At 59.3% G+C, this 18,018-nt stretch overlaps 1 protein-coding gene across 1 annotated transcript in view; it reads left to right on the plus strand.

Annotated features, from left to right (window-relative positions):
• FBRSL1 (fibrosin like 1) overlaps positions 1-18,018 on the plus strand; it is a 75,951-nt gene that overhangs the window by 36,602 nt on the left and 21,331 nt on the right. The window contains 1 exon segment of the mRNA XM_055322167.1: positions 10,411-10,440. Within this exon segment, the coding sequence (XP_055178142.1) occupies positions 10,411-10,440 (30 nt within the window).

The following is an 18,018-nucleotide window of genomic DNA, read 5'->3' on the forward strand; positions in this document are numbered from 1 at the left end:
GGTGGGCTTGGGTCCCAGTGAGGTGCTAGATGGCAGGAGGGTGGGTAGACAACGTACAGTGAATCCCTGGCCAGCTGTACTCTGTGGGAGGCTGGCGGGGAGGTGCCTGAGGTGCCTCTAGCTGTCCTGAGACCTCTTTGCTCCCCAGCAGTGGCCCAGCACTCAGCGTCCCCAGCCATCTCCCTGAACAGCATTGGCCTTTGCTGACCCACTCAGTGCTGGCAGGGCCCTGATGCCTCGATGCAGGCTCTGTCTTTATGAGGCAGGTTTATGACATCCATTACCCTGCTCCTTGGGCCACTTCCGAGCGGCCATAATTTGTACAAAAGCAATAAAAGCCAGTCAGCCTCTCCCCGGAGTCCGGGAGCTGCATTCTCCTCGTGACCTCTGAGCACCGGGGCAGTCCTGTAGGGCACGGCGGGCGTGTGTCCAGAGCACTGTGTCCTTCCCTGTGATGCAGCCCCAGCCTGGCTCTTGTTGGAGGATCCCCTGCCCACCCATCCATGCACCCACCCATGCACCCACCCTTCACTCAGCCCACCTTCTAGGGCTCTGGAATGCAGCCATGGCTGGGGTCAGGGGACGTCAGCCCCAGCCTGTTCGCACCACCTCCTCGGGCTGGTTGTGAGGTCCTGAAAGTGGCCCCTGGTATATCCAAGAGTGTATTCCCAGGAGAGCTGGCCACTGTGGAGACGGATGGAGGTGTGGCCCAGCACACTTGGGCTAGCCCTTTATTGCTCCGCTGCCCAGTGGATGTGGCCCCCACTCCCTGCAGCTAGGTAGAAAGTTCTTCCTGAAAGGGGGCAGGGCAGTGAATTGCTGTGTAGCCACAGATAAAGCAGGACAGAACAGAGAACGAACAGATAAATAGGTGACTGCACGGCGCCGTAGCTGGTGGCAAGTGCTGAGGAGAAAGATAAACCAGGCAGAGGGGGTACAGGTGTCCGGAGGAGGGGTGCCGGTGCCCAGGGGAGGGGCGCTGGTCTCCAGGGGAGGTGGAGGGGTGTGGGTGTGGAGGAGGAGGAGGGGCAGGGCGCCCGGTCTCTGGGCCATACCCTGGATGAGCAGACTCGAGGCAGCTGTGTGTCTGACAGGTGCTGCCTGCCTGGGCAGTCACAGGGGCACATTTCTGTTGATCATCTCTCTAAGGCCCTTCTGTGTGGGTGTCTTTCCCTGTCCCCTTGCCCTGCTGTCCCCGATAGAGTCAGCCTGGCCAGGGCAGAGTGTGCACTAGGCACTCTGGGGTCACGTGCCCTTCCCCTCCTTGGGTGCTGGGGACTCACCTTCCTGATTGGAGAAACTTCCCACCCCCACCCCTTTGGCCAGATGCTGGGGGCGGGGAGGAGTGGTCCCCCTGGAAGGCTCCCTGCCCCGCCCTGCTGCTGTTCTGTCCAGCCATCCCCATGCATGGAGGCGAGCTGCGTGTGCACCTGGGCGGCAGGCATGCAGGAGCCCCCACAGCTCAGTCAGGTCAAGTCCACACACACACCAGGACAGCCCCTGGGCCCTCCCAGCCCTGAGATCCAGGTCCTTGAGCCATGAAGGGTCAATATGCGGCCCTGTAGGATGGCTGGGACCTCACCTGCGGCTGTGAGAACAGGTGTCAGAGCTGCCTGCAAAGGTCATGTGGGGCTCCCGGGTGCCAGAGTGTGGGACAGGGATGGGGTACAAGACGCCACTTACTCCCGTCCCACTTGCAGTCCTCCCTTTGGGTCTATGGCCCTGCAGAGTCGTGTCCCTAGAGTGAAGGACAGCTGGGCAAGGTTGAGTAAGGGTCTCAGATGTGGGGGAGGAATGTGAGGCTGCCCTGGGGCCAGAGGACCTCAGTTTTCTCTGTAAGACGGCTGGAACATGGAAACAGTGAATGAGCATCCTGGGTGTTTGCTGTTCCAGCTCCACCCCAGGCCGTTGTACCCCCACAGGGTGCCCATCACTGAAGCGCCACGTGTTGGTGACTGTGCCGTAGCCTTAGGACCACCTGTCCCAGGAAGGCCCCATCCTCTGGGGTGCAAGCAGGACAAATCTCTGGGTCCCTGCCTAGTGGGCAGACAGTGGGAGGAACCTGATCCGTCAGTGGCAGATGCTTTCGGTGTTGGTTGCCAGGATGGGGGGTGGGTGCTGGGAGTGACTGTGCCTGTGGTCAGAGAGGAGCTGGCAGGCAACATCAGGCCAAGAGCAAATTCTAGGTCAGGACTCAGTGGAAGAATGAAGGGGCCACATGGAGGGTCAGGGGCCTGGCCACTCCCAGGGCTGAAAGGGAGGCAGGCTTCAGGTAAGGCTTATCCCAACTGCCCAAATACATCCAGCCCATTGGCACTTCTCTGGGCAGGTCACCTATGGGAGATTTGGGGTTCAGTCAGCAACAGGGGGATTGGGTTCTGAGAGGCATCCAGTGCGTCAGGGCACTCTACTCCAGCTGGGGGCCTGGAACCCTGGACTACGGTCATCCATGCCTTGGGGTGACACGGGTCACACATTTCTTGTGCTGCCATCCGACCGAGGGTTGGATTTAGTGGCAAGAGAGCATAAGTTTGTGAGAAACCAACTAGTCTCCATAGTGTTTTCCACCCATCTTTAAAATCCCTGCCTCCCATGATTTAATTTCAAACTGGCCACGGGCTGCCCACTGGAGCTGAGGAGCAGGCACCAGCCCACCAGGTGTCACAGAACAACTGGGCAGGCGTGGGGTCAGGCGCATGGGTGGGCAATGGGTTTGGGCCTGCCTCGGTCACTTTGCAGGGACTGCCAGGAAAAGCCACCCCAGATGCCCCCCTGCACCCCTGTCACTGAACACTCCAGCCTCTGCACAGGGTCCCTCCCCTCACTCACTCCATTGGGAAGACCTTGCAACATTCTAGAAGCTGCTGCCTGCTGAGGGTTCTTGTCCTGCTCCATCTCAGTGCTTTGTGGACTCTGCTCTAGGGAATTCCATGCCCCTGGCATCTGCCAGGATCCCTTGAGGACTTTTGGCTGGGGCAATGTGAGGCTGAGCCTCGGACAGCATGGCTACCCCGCAGTGTCCTCTTGGCTGGGACTGCACAGTGTGGACTCCAGGAGGGGTTGTGGGGACCACCAAAGCCCCCTTGTCTGTGCTAGCTCCTCCCGTGGAGCCCCCAGGCAGGAGCCAGCCTACGGCCTGCCCACCCCAACCCCAGCACTGCCCCCATGGGATGCCTTATGGGGCAGGGCAGCTGGCGCACCCCATTCCTGCCTAGCCTGGGGTGTGGGCAGCCCCTGCCATCCCCTTAGTAGGGGGTCTCTATGGCTTCCCACCTCTGCCAGCGTCCTGCCTCCCTTTCCTTTTCCCATTCCTGCATTCAGCCTCCCGCCGAGGCCCCCTTCCTGCCTGGACTCTGGGATCAGGAGTTACTCAGCCGTGCAGGCCCCAGCCACTGGAAGCAGCCCAGGGCCCACACTCCCAGGCAGCTCACGCCTGGAGACCAGGCCACACTCATGTCCCCAGAGGCTGGACACAGACTCTCTGGACCAGCCCACAAGGAGCCTTCATGGTGGTGGCCACATGTGCCAGGAGCTACAGCTGGAGGGGGAGCAGGCCTGGGCACACAGGTGGGCAACAGGCTGGGTGACAGGCTGGGCTGCTGGGAGCCAGGTACCAGTTGGACGCTGAAATTCAATTATGTGGACCACGCAGAGCTGCTAGGGTGCAGAAGGTTAGGGATTAATGTTAACACTGTTCTGGTTAAGACTTTTTGTGTTGTTAAATAATTCATAAGGCAGTTAGCACTTTGAGTCTGACAACAGGAGAATATATTAATACAGTCGACTTGAGAAAGGTCAGCCGCACGCGGCAGGACTGTGGGCCATCTTTCACTCATTCTTTGACACAGGCTCGTTAATTATTCCGGCCCAGCAAGGGCTAGTGGGAGAGCCACTAATAAGAAAAAGGGAGCGTGGGCTTGATGTCTGACGCGCTGTTTGGAGGGTTTGGAGGAAGAAATGGACCAAGGGACCAGTAAGGCCCCTGAGGTGGGAGTGGAGGGTCCCATGCCGGGTCGGAAGAAGCTCATGAGTGGAAAGTGGTGGTCATTTGCAGTCTCTGAGTATTTATCGAGCACTTACTGCCCATGACAGTTGGCTCCAGACCCTGAGCTCAGAGGATTGAAGAAAACCCAGAAATCCCTGCTCTCGTGGAGACCGTAGAGGGAAGGGCAGGTGGGAGACGGGCAAGGAGTAAATGTATAGCCCGTCAGAGCAAAAGTGCAGAGTGGATGGAGCAGGAGGGGAGAGAATGTGGAGGAGCCATCAGGCTGGGGTCCAGAGGTGCCCCAGAGCACCCCAGGGGGATAGCGTTCACACAGGCCCAGGAGCATGACCGTGTGTGGGGGCAGGAGCCTGTGTGTGATAGTGAGCATGTTGTGTGTGTGCAAGCTCGTGTGTGCAAGTGCATCCTGCAGGTGGGGGAAGGCAGGGCTAGCCCGGGCGGGGGGGGGGGGTGCTGTGAGGCCAGGAGCTGCTGGGAGGAGTAGGGGGGCCCAGAGCAGGCTGTGGTAGGGTGCAGGGGCGGCCCTGGGAGGCTCACACTCCCAAGAAGGACAGGGCTGCCCCAGCTACGGTGAGGTGACATCCTAGCACAGCCAGCAGCCAGGGCTTCAGGCTTCCATCCGTCCAGGCAGAAGTGTCCTCCATGCCCACTGTTGCCTTGGGGTGCTCCCAGAGTGTCCTCCTCCTGGATAGGTGAACTCGGACAAGTTATCCCACAAAACAATGCCCAGTTCTCCCTGATACCTTTGGTAACTGCAACCAGAGAATATTTAAAGTCATTTCTGTTTTTCACAGTGTGCTGTGGGATGGCCTTCACTGTGAAACCCAGAATACCCTCCGAAGTGCTGCCTCCTTGAGACCCCGCATCGGGAGCAGGATGATAGGGCAGTTCAGACATGGTCAGAGCCCAAGCCATCCCTCCATCCGTGCATGCACTATTCCACCTGTCTATCCATCTGTCCATGTATTCATTCCCTCCCAGCTCTGTCTGGATACTGTGTGGACCACGCTAAGTCATCCATCCATCTGTCTGTCCGTCTGTCCATCCATCCTTGCATTCATTCCCTGACGGCTCTGTCTGGGTTCTGTGTGCACCACCCTAAGTCATCCATCAGTCCATCCGTCTATCTGTCAATCCATCCATGCATGCACTCATTCCCTGCTGGCTGCATCCAGCAGGGAATGCTGGATGTATACACCACACTAAGTCACTCATGCACCCTTCCATCCATCCATGCATTCTGTCCAGGGGCAGCAAGGCAGGTCACATGGGCCAAGTAGTAGAAGGATTAATTCTGTTCCAGGTCCTCTTGAGATTTGGAGGGTTAGAGGGGTGGCTTCTTTCAGGCTGGCTTTCCCTCTGACCAGTCACTGGCTATGCCCAACACCGTGCCCCAGACTCTCCCCTCTGATGTGAGACTGTGCATAGGCTGCAGTGTTTCCAGCCTCAGCTCAGGCTTGGGACTCAGGGATAGTCCCACGCTGCCCCCAGGCCCCACGCTGTGTCACCATGGGCTGCCTTCAGAGACTGCTCTCAGCCATGACTCAAAATGCAGGAGGAGGCCTGGGAGCAGGAGGCAGGGACACCAACCCACTCATCTCTCAGGGCCCCACAAGCCCACTGTCCAGCTGCAGGGCCATCTCCTGTCTCTGTATGGTGGCCTGTGCAGGGCTCTCTCAGAGCTCCAAACCACTGCCCACAAGGATCTCCATATTGTACCTAAGATGCAGACACACAGGGTGGGCACAGGCTGGCACCCCCACCCCTCTCTGGCCACTCTAAGTGAGCACGCTGGGGAGGGCAGATCTTGGCCCCATCTGTCCTTACTGTCTCCATCTGCGACAGTAACGTGGCTCTGCCCTTCCCCTCCCAAGTGCGCCTGCGTGGCTCCAGCTGCATGGCTCTGCTAAGTGGGTCTCGCTCACCATCAGCCCGTTAGGCAGTCCACACTTGGGCTATTAGGCTGCAGTAACTTAATTGCTCACTAATTGGGTAATTAGTGCTTTGTTTTGCTTTAAAGCCTAAACACTCATAAAAAGTGAATTAGCTGAGTAAACAAGAATGGGAATATCAGGGTCCCCATCCAGCTATCGTGCATAATTAATCAGGCTCACTGTGACTTTCTGGACCTACATGGCCTGGGGCTGTTCACAGTCATACTGGGGCCCCAGCCCTATCCCAACTGCTCTGACGGAGTCCCTGGCATGAGGTCCTTACCAGAAGGGCCAGATTGAAACTGGGTTCCAGAGCTCATTCACCCATTCCCCTAGGTGGACTCCTATTTTGCCTTAGTTTCCCCATCCATAAGCAGGTGGGTCTGTGGTGGGGCCTGAGTTGTATAGAAGCGGCCTCAGTGAGCAAATGGGCCCTCAGTCCCACCCCCCATAGTGCCCTGGGTCTCCCACCAATAGGATGTGGGGCTCCCCTCCCCTGCCTGCCCTGCAGTCCCAGGGCTGCCGCCCGCACAGCCAAACCCCAGGTTCTAGTGCTGGGCTCCTGTCTGTGGGCCGCGTGGCTGCCAGCAAGTCCCTTCACCTTCTGGGCCTCCACTTTCTTGTCTGTGAAGTGGCGGGCACGGCTCCCACCTTGTGCAGTGTGCCCGGCTCTCGCAGCTGTGGTTCAACCCATCAGATACAGTCACCCACCCAGCTGATCTCATGGCCACCCCAGGCACGGACCAGACTGTAGCCCCCACCTTGCTCCTGATACCCCGGCCCACGAGGTCTCGGGTCACTGCCCAGCATCTGTGGTGCTCATGTACATAGCTGGAGTGTGACGAGGGTGAGACATGGCCATCCCAGCCTGACTGCTGATGGTGAGGGACATGCCCTGGGCTTCCTGCTGTCTGTTCACGGCTCCTTGCTTTAGCCAACTTGCTTAACAGGCATGGGTTCTATATCCCAGTGGAGCATGTACAGCAGGATGGTGAGGACCCGTGCCCTTCTCCGTGGAGGACAGATACCCACATGGGCAGGCAAGGCGGCCACTCTCTTCCCTGAGGTTCTTCCAAGGCACCACCAGGGAGCAGAATGTTTTAATAAGCTGGAGCTGACCCCCACAAGGGGCCATGGGAAGCACAGACATGTCCTGGGAGCATGGCCAGTGCTCCTGCGCCATGTGCATAAGGACAGGTAGCCTGTATCAGGTCACCTAGGTGCACAGTGCCATGCATGCATTGGGATACTTGGCAGGACACCCTGGGGAAAAGCACCATTGGACAGGATGCCCAGATACTCATGTGAGGGAAGCCTCAGAGCATGCCGTGACATGTCTTGGAACATGCACATACATGACAGGCCAGCTGGGCTTGCACACACATTCATGAGCCACGAGAATAGGCCCAATGAAAACAGCCCACATTGAGGATTTGTGCCTCCTGAAATTCCCCGGGCGTCTTCAGAGTATAGAGGAAGTGCATATGCACACTTCAAACCATGTGGACATAGCCCGCAGTGTGGTATCAGCACGGACTGTCCAGCAGCTCAGACTTTTCTACCGTCATGCTCAGGTGGGCTGCATAGAATGTTCCATTGTCTACTACCCACACACAGACCATAGACCCCGCTGATTTTTTTAGTTTGCATCTGCTCAGGCCTTTGCAGGCAGCAATGTCCTTCAAGAGTAAGTCTCAAGCTGGTGAGAAGTCCAGTCCTCCTTGGTCTCTGGGCAGCTCTGTAAGCAGGGCCTCTGTAGGCAGCATCCCAGATTGTGCACTGTGGCTAGAGCAGAAAGCTGGCCCAGTCCCGAGCACCAGGCCATGTGCCACCACCTTTCAGCCCTCTCTGACCCCTGTTCTGAGTGGGGTCACCTGGGTGGGAAGCTGGGGGGAGGCAGAAGCAGAGCCAGGAGTGGCTTTCAGTGCCTGTCTCCATGGCATGAGGAGGTCCCACAGAGAGCAAGAGGCCCCTGCCCCTGCTCCCTGCCTCTCCTCCCCATTCTTTGTGGGGATCTCTGGGCCAGACCCAGGGGCTCGATGGAGCATCTGATGGGAGCAGTGGGCTCAGTGTCAGGGACGCTCAGCCCATGAATTTTTCATGCCTTTGTTTGAAAAATGGGAGACGGGAAGCCTTGCTATAAGGTCTGCCGTGAAGCAGTAATTAACGTTCACACTGAGAGAAGAAACAGGTACATTTCTCTTGCTGCTCCACGACCGTGTTGATTTGTGTCTCCCAATTCTGGAGGGTGACAAGCAGCCCCCCCACCCAAGCAAGTAGCTGCCCAGGTTTCTGGAAGAGGCCTGGGGATAGAGGCCAAGACCCCAGACAACCTGTGCGGGTGCTCCTTGGGGAGCAAGGCACTGTCAGGTGAGAGGCGTCTGTGTCCAGACCATTTAGGGGGCTAGATGCCTCCAAGAGCTGTTCAAGTGATATGAAGGAAGAGGCTGAGGCAGGTGGTGAGGGTAAGGATGGTGATGGTGCGGATGGTGATAGTGATGATGGTATTGATGATAATAGTGATAATGTGATGGTGGCAGCAATGATGGTGATGAAGTTATCGTCGTGCTGTATATCATGCTGAGTATTTACCCAGCACTGTCCTAGTGCTTTGCACATATTCATACTCACTGAAGCTGCACAACACTCTGTAGGTAGGTTTTTGTCTGTGTTTTGCAGAAGTAAACTGAGGCATGGAGAGGTCAAGGGATTTGCCCATGTCTTGGCCTCCCCACTGTAGTCAGCACTGCTCCTTGGGGGTTGGAGTCAGCCTCTGCTCCATGGACTCCCTGCTTTCCCTGCACGCCCCCCTCAGGGTTACACCCACCAGGGCCACCCAGTCCAGTTCTACCCTGTGAAGGTCACCTCGCTCAAGCAGCTCCTGCAAGACAGATGTGGCTCTTTTTCCCTCCTTGTCCTGATTAATTGCCTCATTCAGTTCTGGCTCTATTGCAGTTAAACATTAATTCAGTAGGACTTAATAACGTGAATTCATTTACGACATGGCCTTGTGCTGGCTGACAGGGTGTGCGGTTGGGTTAATTATAGGGCCCATGCACTCCTGGAAAGCACCCTCCCTCAACCTCAATTGGTGGGTCATTAAGCTGTGGGGAGAGGTGTGAAACAGCCAGGCTGGGAGGTCCCGGGCACCCCTAGCTGCGGTCCTGCAGCTCACACACAAGGCCCAGCCTCCCAGCAAGTGCTCCGTGCCACGGATCAGGCAGAAAGTTGCAGTGTCACAGGGGCTCTTGACCCCCACGGTTCCCCTCCAGGGCTCCCACCCCTCTCTGCCTGCACACAGACGCTGGCATGCCCAGGCCCCCCTGGCCGAGCTCTGTCCCAGCTCGGCAGGACAGGACGATGACACTCCCGGCCCCTCACCCCTCCAGCCTCGTCTTGAACACTCCCATCCTGGGCTTCAGCCACTCTGCCCTCTCCCTGCCCCTCGGAGCTCTTAACTGTTGTGCGGTCAGGACTGTGTGCACCCACGCGTCCCCTCTGCCATCTGTAAAAGGATACCACTCCCTGGGGTCCATGGGGCTGAGGGGGTAGGAATCTTGCCACCCCATCACCCAGGGTCACTTCCAGCTGCAGTGGGGTGGGGAAAGCAAGGGGCACATCTGTACAACTCCATGAACCTTGCCACCAAGCGCACCCTGCCCTCACACTGCAGTGCCAGGGCAGAGCACCCCTTCCCTGCACTAACCAGCAGCATCGGGGCTGACGGGGCCCGTCACCCTCATGTGTGGCCCAGGAGATTATTTTCAGTGGCAGAATTCATTTGACACGACAGATAGTAATTGTGGTTGCTAGGAAGGGATTATTTTTCTTTATATTCTTTTAGGGGGAAAATTGCCGTGGTTTCTAGAAGAGCAGCCTTTCTTTTTAAAGCTCTGCTTACTGAAAATGGAAACAAAGATCTGTTTGCACAATTACCAACCCTTCTTTAACCAGCTGAGCTAACATGCCCAGGGGTTCATACCCAGACTGTAGGGGCACACGAGGCATGGGGAGGCGGTGGCCCTCTCAAGGGCGGTGCTGTGGCCACAGGCCTGGCCTGACCACCTCGTCTGTCCGAGTGATCTGGGTGCCCCCCTCAGTAGAGCTGGGGCTGCTGAGGCTGGGCTTCCCCATCTGTGGGCATGTGGACTGTGGTGTGTCTCCACTGCCCAGGAGCGCCAGCTCCTCACCTGTCTCCACTGACCTCCCACCTGCAGAGTCCAGCATGTGGGAGGAGGCCTGAGAGGGTCACAGGGTAGCAGCTCTGTCCCAGGACTGGGGGGCTGGGGGGCTGGGCGGGTGAAGCTGCCTCACGTGTAGCCTGGGGTGAGGAGGGGGGGGCTTTGTGGGGAACCCTCACCCAGGGCCTCGCCGGCCTCCAGATCCCTCTCACCCCGCGAGGCTCCTCCCATGACCCCTGCCCCGCCATGGGGTACTGCAGGGTGCTGACTCTCTGTCTCTCTCCCCCTACAGTGTGACAGCGAGAGTGAAGGGGACGACAAGGTAAGCCCTCCACACCTCCTCCCGAGACCTTCATCCATGGGAGTGCAGGATTGGTCCAGGCCCCGTCTCTGCCTGGGCATCCTGGGGTGGGGGTGCTGAGGGCAGAGTGGGTGCCATAAACATCACCAGAACAGATTTCTGCTAATAGGGGTAGCGTGTTAGCACCTCCGAATTACACTCCTTTTCAGGAGTAACGAAGTTCCCATTAACTCGGGATTTACACGGCTCCTGGAGAGTTTAGCTCAGAAGAAAGCCCAGAGTGGGCCTCCCCAGGGCCCTGGTCACTACCGGCCCCTGAATGTCCTGTGGGGAGCAGGGAGGAGGCCACCCCGACCTCTCGGCCCAGCGGCTGTCCACAGAGCACTTGCTGTGTGCTGAGCTCTGAGCAGGCAAGACGCCGTAGGGGCGAGACGCCTGGGCCCAGGCCTGGTACTCTGCTTGCTCCAAGGCCCTGGGGGGCAGGGACTGTGACTCCCCAACGTATCCTGGGATACCAAGGCATAGAGAGGGTAAGGATCCTGCCCGAGGTCACATAGCTGGACCCCAGGCAGGCTGGCTGCTGTCCCCTGAATAAGTGACCAGCCCAGCTGGGAAGAGTGGTAGTTGGTGATGTGGCTATAGGCAATGGCCATGCCCTGGTCGGGGGGCCGGCAGGCCAAGAGGAGTGCTGAGTGGGTGAGGAGGTCCAGTATCCGCCCATGGGGACAGGGTGTCCCAGCGTGCTTTTGGGAGGACCAAAGGGTCAGCTGAGCACTGGCTTTTAGGCCTGTTTTGTGAAATGGAATGAAGTCCCATTGGGACCTCTGTGCCGTGCGTGACAATGGTTCCCGCTTAGCATTGGGCAGGCGCTGTCCACGGCATGGACAGCCAGGTGGCCTCTCTCAGCAGACATGAGTAAGTATGGAAAGAGCTGGTAAGCCGCCAGGCGGGACGGGTGTGTGGAGACTGCCCGGGGGCCCGGGAGACCAGCCTGGGAGCCAGGTTGGTGGGAAGTGGACAGGAAGCCAGCCCACAAGTCCTACATGGGGTCCTTACGGGGGTCTGGATCATTTGGGAACAGTGGCTGAAGGGCAGGCAGCTGGGAATGAATGCCCCTGTCTGGATCCTGGGGCAGAGGAGCTTAGCGGGCACTCCCAGCATCTCTGGGGCCTGTCCTCAGCCTCTCTGAGGAATTAGATGAAGGGCCTCTGGAAGGTGCTGAGCTGACACCTCGCTTCCGGCACCTCCTTTATCTAGAATCACCTTGCAGAAAGTGCTCTCTGGAGCCAGGGGCTGCTCTGAGGGAGGCTCAGAGGAAGGGCTTTCTGAGGCCCTGAGACTGCTGGCTGTCCCCACCCAGGGCCCCTGGCTTCCACAGAAGAAACTGAGCTGCTACCCCCAAGCTGCTTCCTTCCAGGTGTCAGAGTCCTGACACAGCTGCCAGGTCACACACACCCCACCCAGAGCCACTGCCTCCTCCTCTCCGGTAGCCAGAGGGTCGACCCCAGCCCTCCAGGAGCTCCGGGGCCCAGCTTGGCCTGGGCCCTTGGTCACTATTGGCCCTGGCCGATATCTCCGTCTCCCTCTCAGCCTACTCCTGCTACAAGAGTGGGGACTCTGGGTGGTGGAGACCCGGGGGCGGGAAAGGGCAGGCACTTGGGCGCAGCTCTGACTGTGCCCCAGGGACAAGAGGTCACTTCTGACGTGGCCATCGATGTCCTGGACAGGCCACCACCAAGGGCTAGCAGGAGGCTGTAGCTGTGGCCTCCTTTGCACTCACACCCACTGGGGAGCCCATAGGCCAGTCCTGAGTGACACTTGAGCACCAGCCCAGCTCAGCCTGGCCAAGGGACGGGGGAGAGCAGGTGTGGGCAGAGGAGCTCACTCTGGATGGGTAGGGGGTGGGGTCTAGAACTCATGAGTCTTGTTTTCCTGGCAATTCCCTGTGCAGCCCAAGGGAGAAACTCCTGCCCAGAGGAACTGGCTAGGGGCTATGTTGGGGCTCACTTCTCTGCTGTGCCAGAGGCAGACCCAGACCCACGGGGCCCAGACCCCCTTCAGGCCACCTCCAGGGCTTGTGGCTGTGGGTCTTAGGGGAGTGATACTGGCTGTGAGGAGTCAGCCTTCCCCACACCTGTGTGCTGGGCCCCCGGTGTGGCCACAATGAGAAGTCTGCACTGGCGATATGGTGCCACATCCTGGCTCCATGGTGGGGCAGGTGGGAGGCCATGCCACCCCCATCCCAGCTTTAGTGTGGCCAGGGCCAGAGGAGGACACAGAACTGCCTCCATGCCCCAGTACCCCCACCTCTTTCATGGGAGATGGAGACCCGTTTTAGGGCTATGGAGAGCTCTGGGTCAGTTAACACAGAGTTGGCAAGCTGCTGTTTGTGGGCAGACATTCCCTTGAAGTCAGATAGAGCTGGACTGTGCTTCAGAAAGCCCCTTGGCTGGAGAGCTAGGGAAAAGGGCACAGGCTTCCTCCGTGGTCACCTGAGTTTGCCTCTCCCATGAGTACCTGGGTCTTCTGTGACAGTAGGGTATGTCCCTGGGCAGCTGGGATGGAGGCCAGAGGCCAGGGCTGAGACTCCACACAACTGACCATGGTGTAGCATGGGCTGGGCAGTGGGTGCTTGGGCTGAGCCCCAAAGCTGCATGATTGTGGGGATTGTGGAGAGGTCTCAGTGCTTCCCAGAGAGGCCGCCTGGAGCAAGGGCTCTGTGCAGGATAATTTGTCAGCCACTTGGATGCATCTCCGTATTTCCACCCCTGGGAGGGGTTGGGTCTGGTCAGCCCTGCTGGGGCCATTGTGCCTCACCAGGCTCTGTGTGGCTGCATGGGCTGCAGGTCTGGATGCTGTAGCTGGCCACCCTGCCCTCACTGCCTCTCATCTGCTCACAAATCTGGCCCCATCTGAGGCAGAGACCCATACTGCCAGCGCAGTCAATGCCCAGTCCTCAGTCCTGGCCTCCAAGGTACCACACGGCCCCACGTTGGTTGGGAACTGCATTTGGCTGCTATAGTGGAAACTGGATTAGCAGTGGCTTAATAGAGGAGCTTGTATTCTTCACCTGGAAGCCTAGGTGTGGGCCCTCCAGGCTGGCATGGCATGTCCATGGTCATCAGGTTCCTGTCTTTCTGCTTGGCCATCCTTGGTATGTAGCTTCCTTCCTCGCCCCCTTGGCCCATGAAGGCAGCTATTAGCACCAGCCACCTCATATGCATCTCACCTCCCCACAACACTGATCATGCAGAGTGACTGATCACCTGCCTGGTGAGGCAGGAATACTGTTGGTGCAAAATGTCCAGTGGGGCCGGAGCAGAGTGAGAGAGGAAGGTATGAGCATGTGTTCAGCGAGATCACATTACGTGAATCATGGCATGCAGCTGAGGTTTGTCCCAAGGGCAGTGGGGAACCACGATCCCAAGAGCCCCCTGTCCCTCCAGGCTGCATGGGGACACTAATGATACGCCATGTGGGGTTCCCTCCCTTTCCTAGGCTGGGCTCCAGGGTGATGGGTGATTTCCTGCCCACCCATCAAGAAGCAGGTGCAGCTCAGAAGGGTGCCGTACCCACACGCCCAGAGCTGCCCTCGCTCCAGGACCACCTCCCAGGAGCCTCTGCCCCCCCGCAGCACCTACCACCTTTCTCCGGGGCACGGTCACATGAGGTCCTTCACTCCTTCCAGGAGGAGCTGGTCAGGGGAGGATGGCCCAGTGTCTCCACGGTATTTGCAGGATGGCAAAACCCTGACTTAATAGGGCTTTAAGAACGTGTCAGTGAAAGAGAGGGGCGTCCCCCTGCAGCATGCCCTCACCTGGGGCCCAGCCAGAGGGTGCCTTTTAGACCCTCGTCAGCCCTGCCCTGGGGTATTCGTGCACCACATGAGGTTGGAATGCTTTGCACTTGTCATGTCCCTTGCTGCGCAGAGGCCTGGAGACAGCAGGACAGGAGACATCCTGGCTACTCTGGGCCTCTGGTGAGGCAGCTGGACAGGCAGGCCGGGCAGGAGGGTGAAAAGCTGCAGCGTAGAGCCCTGGGTCTGTCCATGCTGACCCAACACATGTGCTGGGCCCTGGGGAAAGCGTGGCAGGCAGGCTGCCCCTGGGAAGGTCCCCTCTGGGACAGGGCAGCAGGGAGACCCAGGCTCTCTGTTCCAGCTGGTCTCCTCCTCCATCTGCCAGGGCCTGAGGTCAGATGCACCTGCACCTCCTGGGGGTCCTGCTGCCCCTGGCTCTAGGCGCAGACACTGGGGACGGTCCACATCCAAGACACAGACACATAGAGACCAGAGGCTGGTGCTCACAGACAGGAAGACCTCTCTGTCTCCTCCCCCTGCGAGTGGCTACCCCCCGCCCCTCCTGATAGACCAGGCTCTGCTCCATGCATGCCCCATGCCTGGCTCTGCAGGCCCCCCCCAACCTGGCCTTCCCCACCACCTTGGCCCTGCTCCAGGCGCTGGCTGCTGGCGGGGAAGGCAGCCTGTGCTGCCAGGCAGCCAGATGGCCCCTCTGCAAGGCTGCGGTTGGTGTCTAACTGCTTTTTTATTGGAAAAATATGGGGTGAAAAATTGTGTGGGGCTCATTAGGCAGCCTCCTGGGCGTGGACTGGCTGCTGTCTGCCCCATGGCCCAGCCAGGTGGCTGCTTGGCCAGGGTTCTTCCTCACTGCCTATGGCCACAGCACTCCCTCAAGGGATGTCTGGCTGGCTGGCCTGTCTGCCAGATCCCCCGTGGGGACATACCCAGTGCTGGGCCTCTGCCGGCTCCTGAGCAGCAAGACCGGGGACAGGGCAGGCAGGCAGCTGGCCAGCTGGGAGGGGCTGGGGTCACCTGTGGGCGCCAGCACTTCCACGGCTGGTCTGCACCCTCTGGACTTCACTTTCTGCTCAGTGGGGGTCATGGGGGTGCCTGCTGTCTAGGTGGAAGTGAGAGCTCCAGGTCCATAGGAAGCACACTGGGGGCTGCCTGTCGTGAGGCGGCATCCACCCCCCTTACCTCTTCTGCACCCTGTGTCTACAGTGAACACACTCTGGCCCAAGCTCCTCTGTGCCCCACAGGGCCCGCCTGGCACCTCTGCTTTATCACTACCGTTAGGCTCATAAGGTCCACCTCTGAGGTCCCTGTGAACTTCAGGGAGAGGGCATAGTCGACCACACAAGCAGCCCTGGGCTGCAGCTCCCTGCCCTGAAGCCAGTGGCCCTTCAGCTGCTGGACCACGTAGGACCCTGGCTCAAAGAGGCCGATGCCCAGGGCAGCAGGGCCAAGGGCCCTCTGAGGACATGTCCTGTAACCCGTTACCGTGGGAGGTCCTGCTGCTCACAGAGGGCTTCCCCCATGTGCCTCTCCTGAACCTGCTCCCAGGAACCTGCCCAGAAGGCTGTGGGGGGCTCTCCTGTCCCCCTCACCTGGCACCCTGCCTCTCCAGGTCCAGTGCTGTGGGGATGATGGTGTGGGGAGCCAGTGCTCCCCAGATAAGCCCAGGTCGAGTCCATCTCATAGGTATAGGGAGTGCCTCAGGGGCGGGGGGGGGGGGGCAGTGCAGCCAGCCGCCCCTCTGAGCCATGCACTCTGGCCGAGCGGCCTTCCCACAGTCTGTCCAAGGCAAGGCCTTTGGCTGTTTGCTTGCCGAAGACGCAGGCAGCACTGGGTGAGGCAGGCAGGGCCCGGTGAGGACCATCAGCTCACCAGGCCCCAGAGAACCCAAAGCAGTATCTGTCCTGCAGCTTGATCCAAGCAAGGCATCTGAGGACCAGAAGGGTTCAGTGATGCGCTCACAAGCACTGGCGGCCCAGGGGAGGATCATGCTATGGCATCCGAGCCGAGGGGGTGGGATGGGGTTAGCACCTGCTGTCATAAGTCATCATGAACTCGGTGGCTCAGAACAGCTCAGGTTTTATAGTTTTGAAGGTCACAAGTCTGAATGGGTGTCACGAGGCCCAAATCAAGGTGTCAGCCTAGCTGGTTCCTTCTAGAGGTTGCAGGGAGAAAACAGCTCCTTACTCTTCCAGTTTCCCAGGCTCCAGGCTGCTCCCTCATGTCACTCTGCCCTCTGCCCTCCTGTTACAGCTGCTCTGACCCTCCTCCTCCCTCCTGGAAGGACTCTTTTGGCCTCACTGGGTCCGCCAGGGCCCCATGCTCACCGCCTCCTCACACACTCCTTACCCACGTCTCTAAGTCCCTTGGTTCCTTAGCCCGGGCCTCCTGCCACAGCACACGGTGGAGAGTGCGTTCTATGACCAGGTCAGTGTGAGGGAGGCCAGGGTGTTTCAGGCTGCAAGCGATCAACACTTCACAGGAGCCTAAATGAAACAGAGCCCGGGGATCCTGCAGCCACATGATGCCTCAGGGCCCCGCTGATCTGGGCCAGCCTGCCCCCACCACTGGATGGTGTCATCCCACAGCCTTGCCAGGCCCTCCTTGGGTGTGCACAGAGCCTTGCTGGGGCTTGGGGTGGGGGCAGATGCTTCCCAGGGACAGAAAGTGGGGGACGAGCCTTGGCCCCCAGGCACCTGCTGTATGCATCAGAAAGTAGAGGTGCCAGGCAGGCCGAGAAGCTGCCCCTTCTAGCCCGGTGGGAGTAACAGGCCTAGAAGGTGTGGGGGCATCTGTCCCTCCTGCCCACCACCCCCTGGCCCTTCCAGAACAAGCTGAGCAGAACATGGGGGTGTGGGCCTGGGGCCTGCCTGGGTCGGGGCTTAGGGAGAGGCCATCTCCCCTCTGTGTCCAGGGGGCCACAGTCCCTCAGCCCCCACCTGCCCTGCTCACCTCCTAGGCCTCACTGGGTAGGTAGGGGCAGGGCGGGAACCCCAGGGTCTCGGGGCCAGGCCTGGGCTGAGCACACCCAGGCCAGATGTTCTCAGCTCTAGTGAGAACCTGAAGAGATGAGGGGTGGCTGGGGCAGGGGTCAGTTGGGGGGGGGGCAGGGGTCAGTGGGGGGGGGGTCCAGACTCCCCATCTGCCCTACAGACTCCATGCCAGAGACCCCACGCCCACCCTGGCCTCACCATAGACCTCTGCCCCTTGGGGGCCCCCCAGCAGGACCTGGGGTGACCAGAGGGGAGGGGTTGCAGAGCCAGGCCTGCCTCCCATCTCCCACGTGGTGACAAGTGCCAAGCCACTGCAAGAACCTTAGGGGGATGGTGAACAGCACCCACATCCTTCCCACCTCACACACATAAGTGTTCACACCACACAATGCTGTCACATGTGTGTATGCTCTGTGCACGCACATGCACACACAGGCACCCCTCCTGACATGTGGAGGCCCCACCCTCAGCCCTGTCCTCCGCCCTGTGGCACTCACAGCTTCTGTTTCCTTTTGTTTTTATTATTATTATTATTATTATTTTTTTTTTATTTATGATAGTCACAGAGAGAGAGAGAGAGAGGCAGAGACACAGGCAGAGGGAGAAGCAGGCTCCATGCACCGGGAGCCCGACGTGGGATTCGATCCCGGGTCTCCAGGATCGCGCCCTGGGCCAAAGGCAGGCGCCAAACCGCTGCGCCACCCAGGGATCCCCACAGCTTCTGTTTCACCCCAGAGGGATGTGCTGGTCAGGGGGCCTGCCTCCTGCCTCACTGGACTCTAGCACAGATCA

This window comes from Nyctereutes procyonoides, unplaced genomic scaffold (assembly GCF_905146905.1).
Source record: "Nyctereutes procyonoides isolate TBG_1078 unplaced genomic scaffold, NYPRO_anot_genome, whole genome shotgun sequence".
NCBI lineage: Eukaryota > Metazoa > Chordata > Mammalia > Carnivora > Canidae > Nyctereutes > Nyctereutes procyonoides.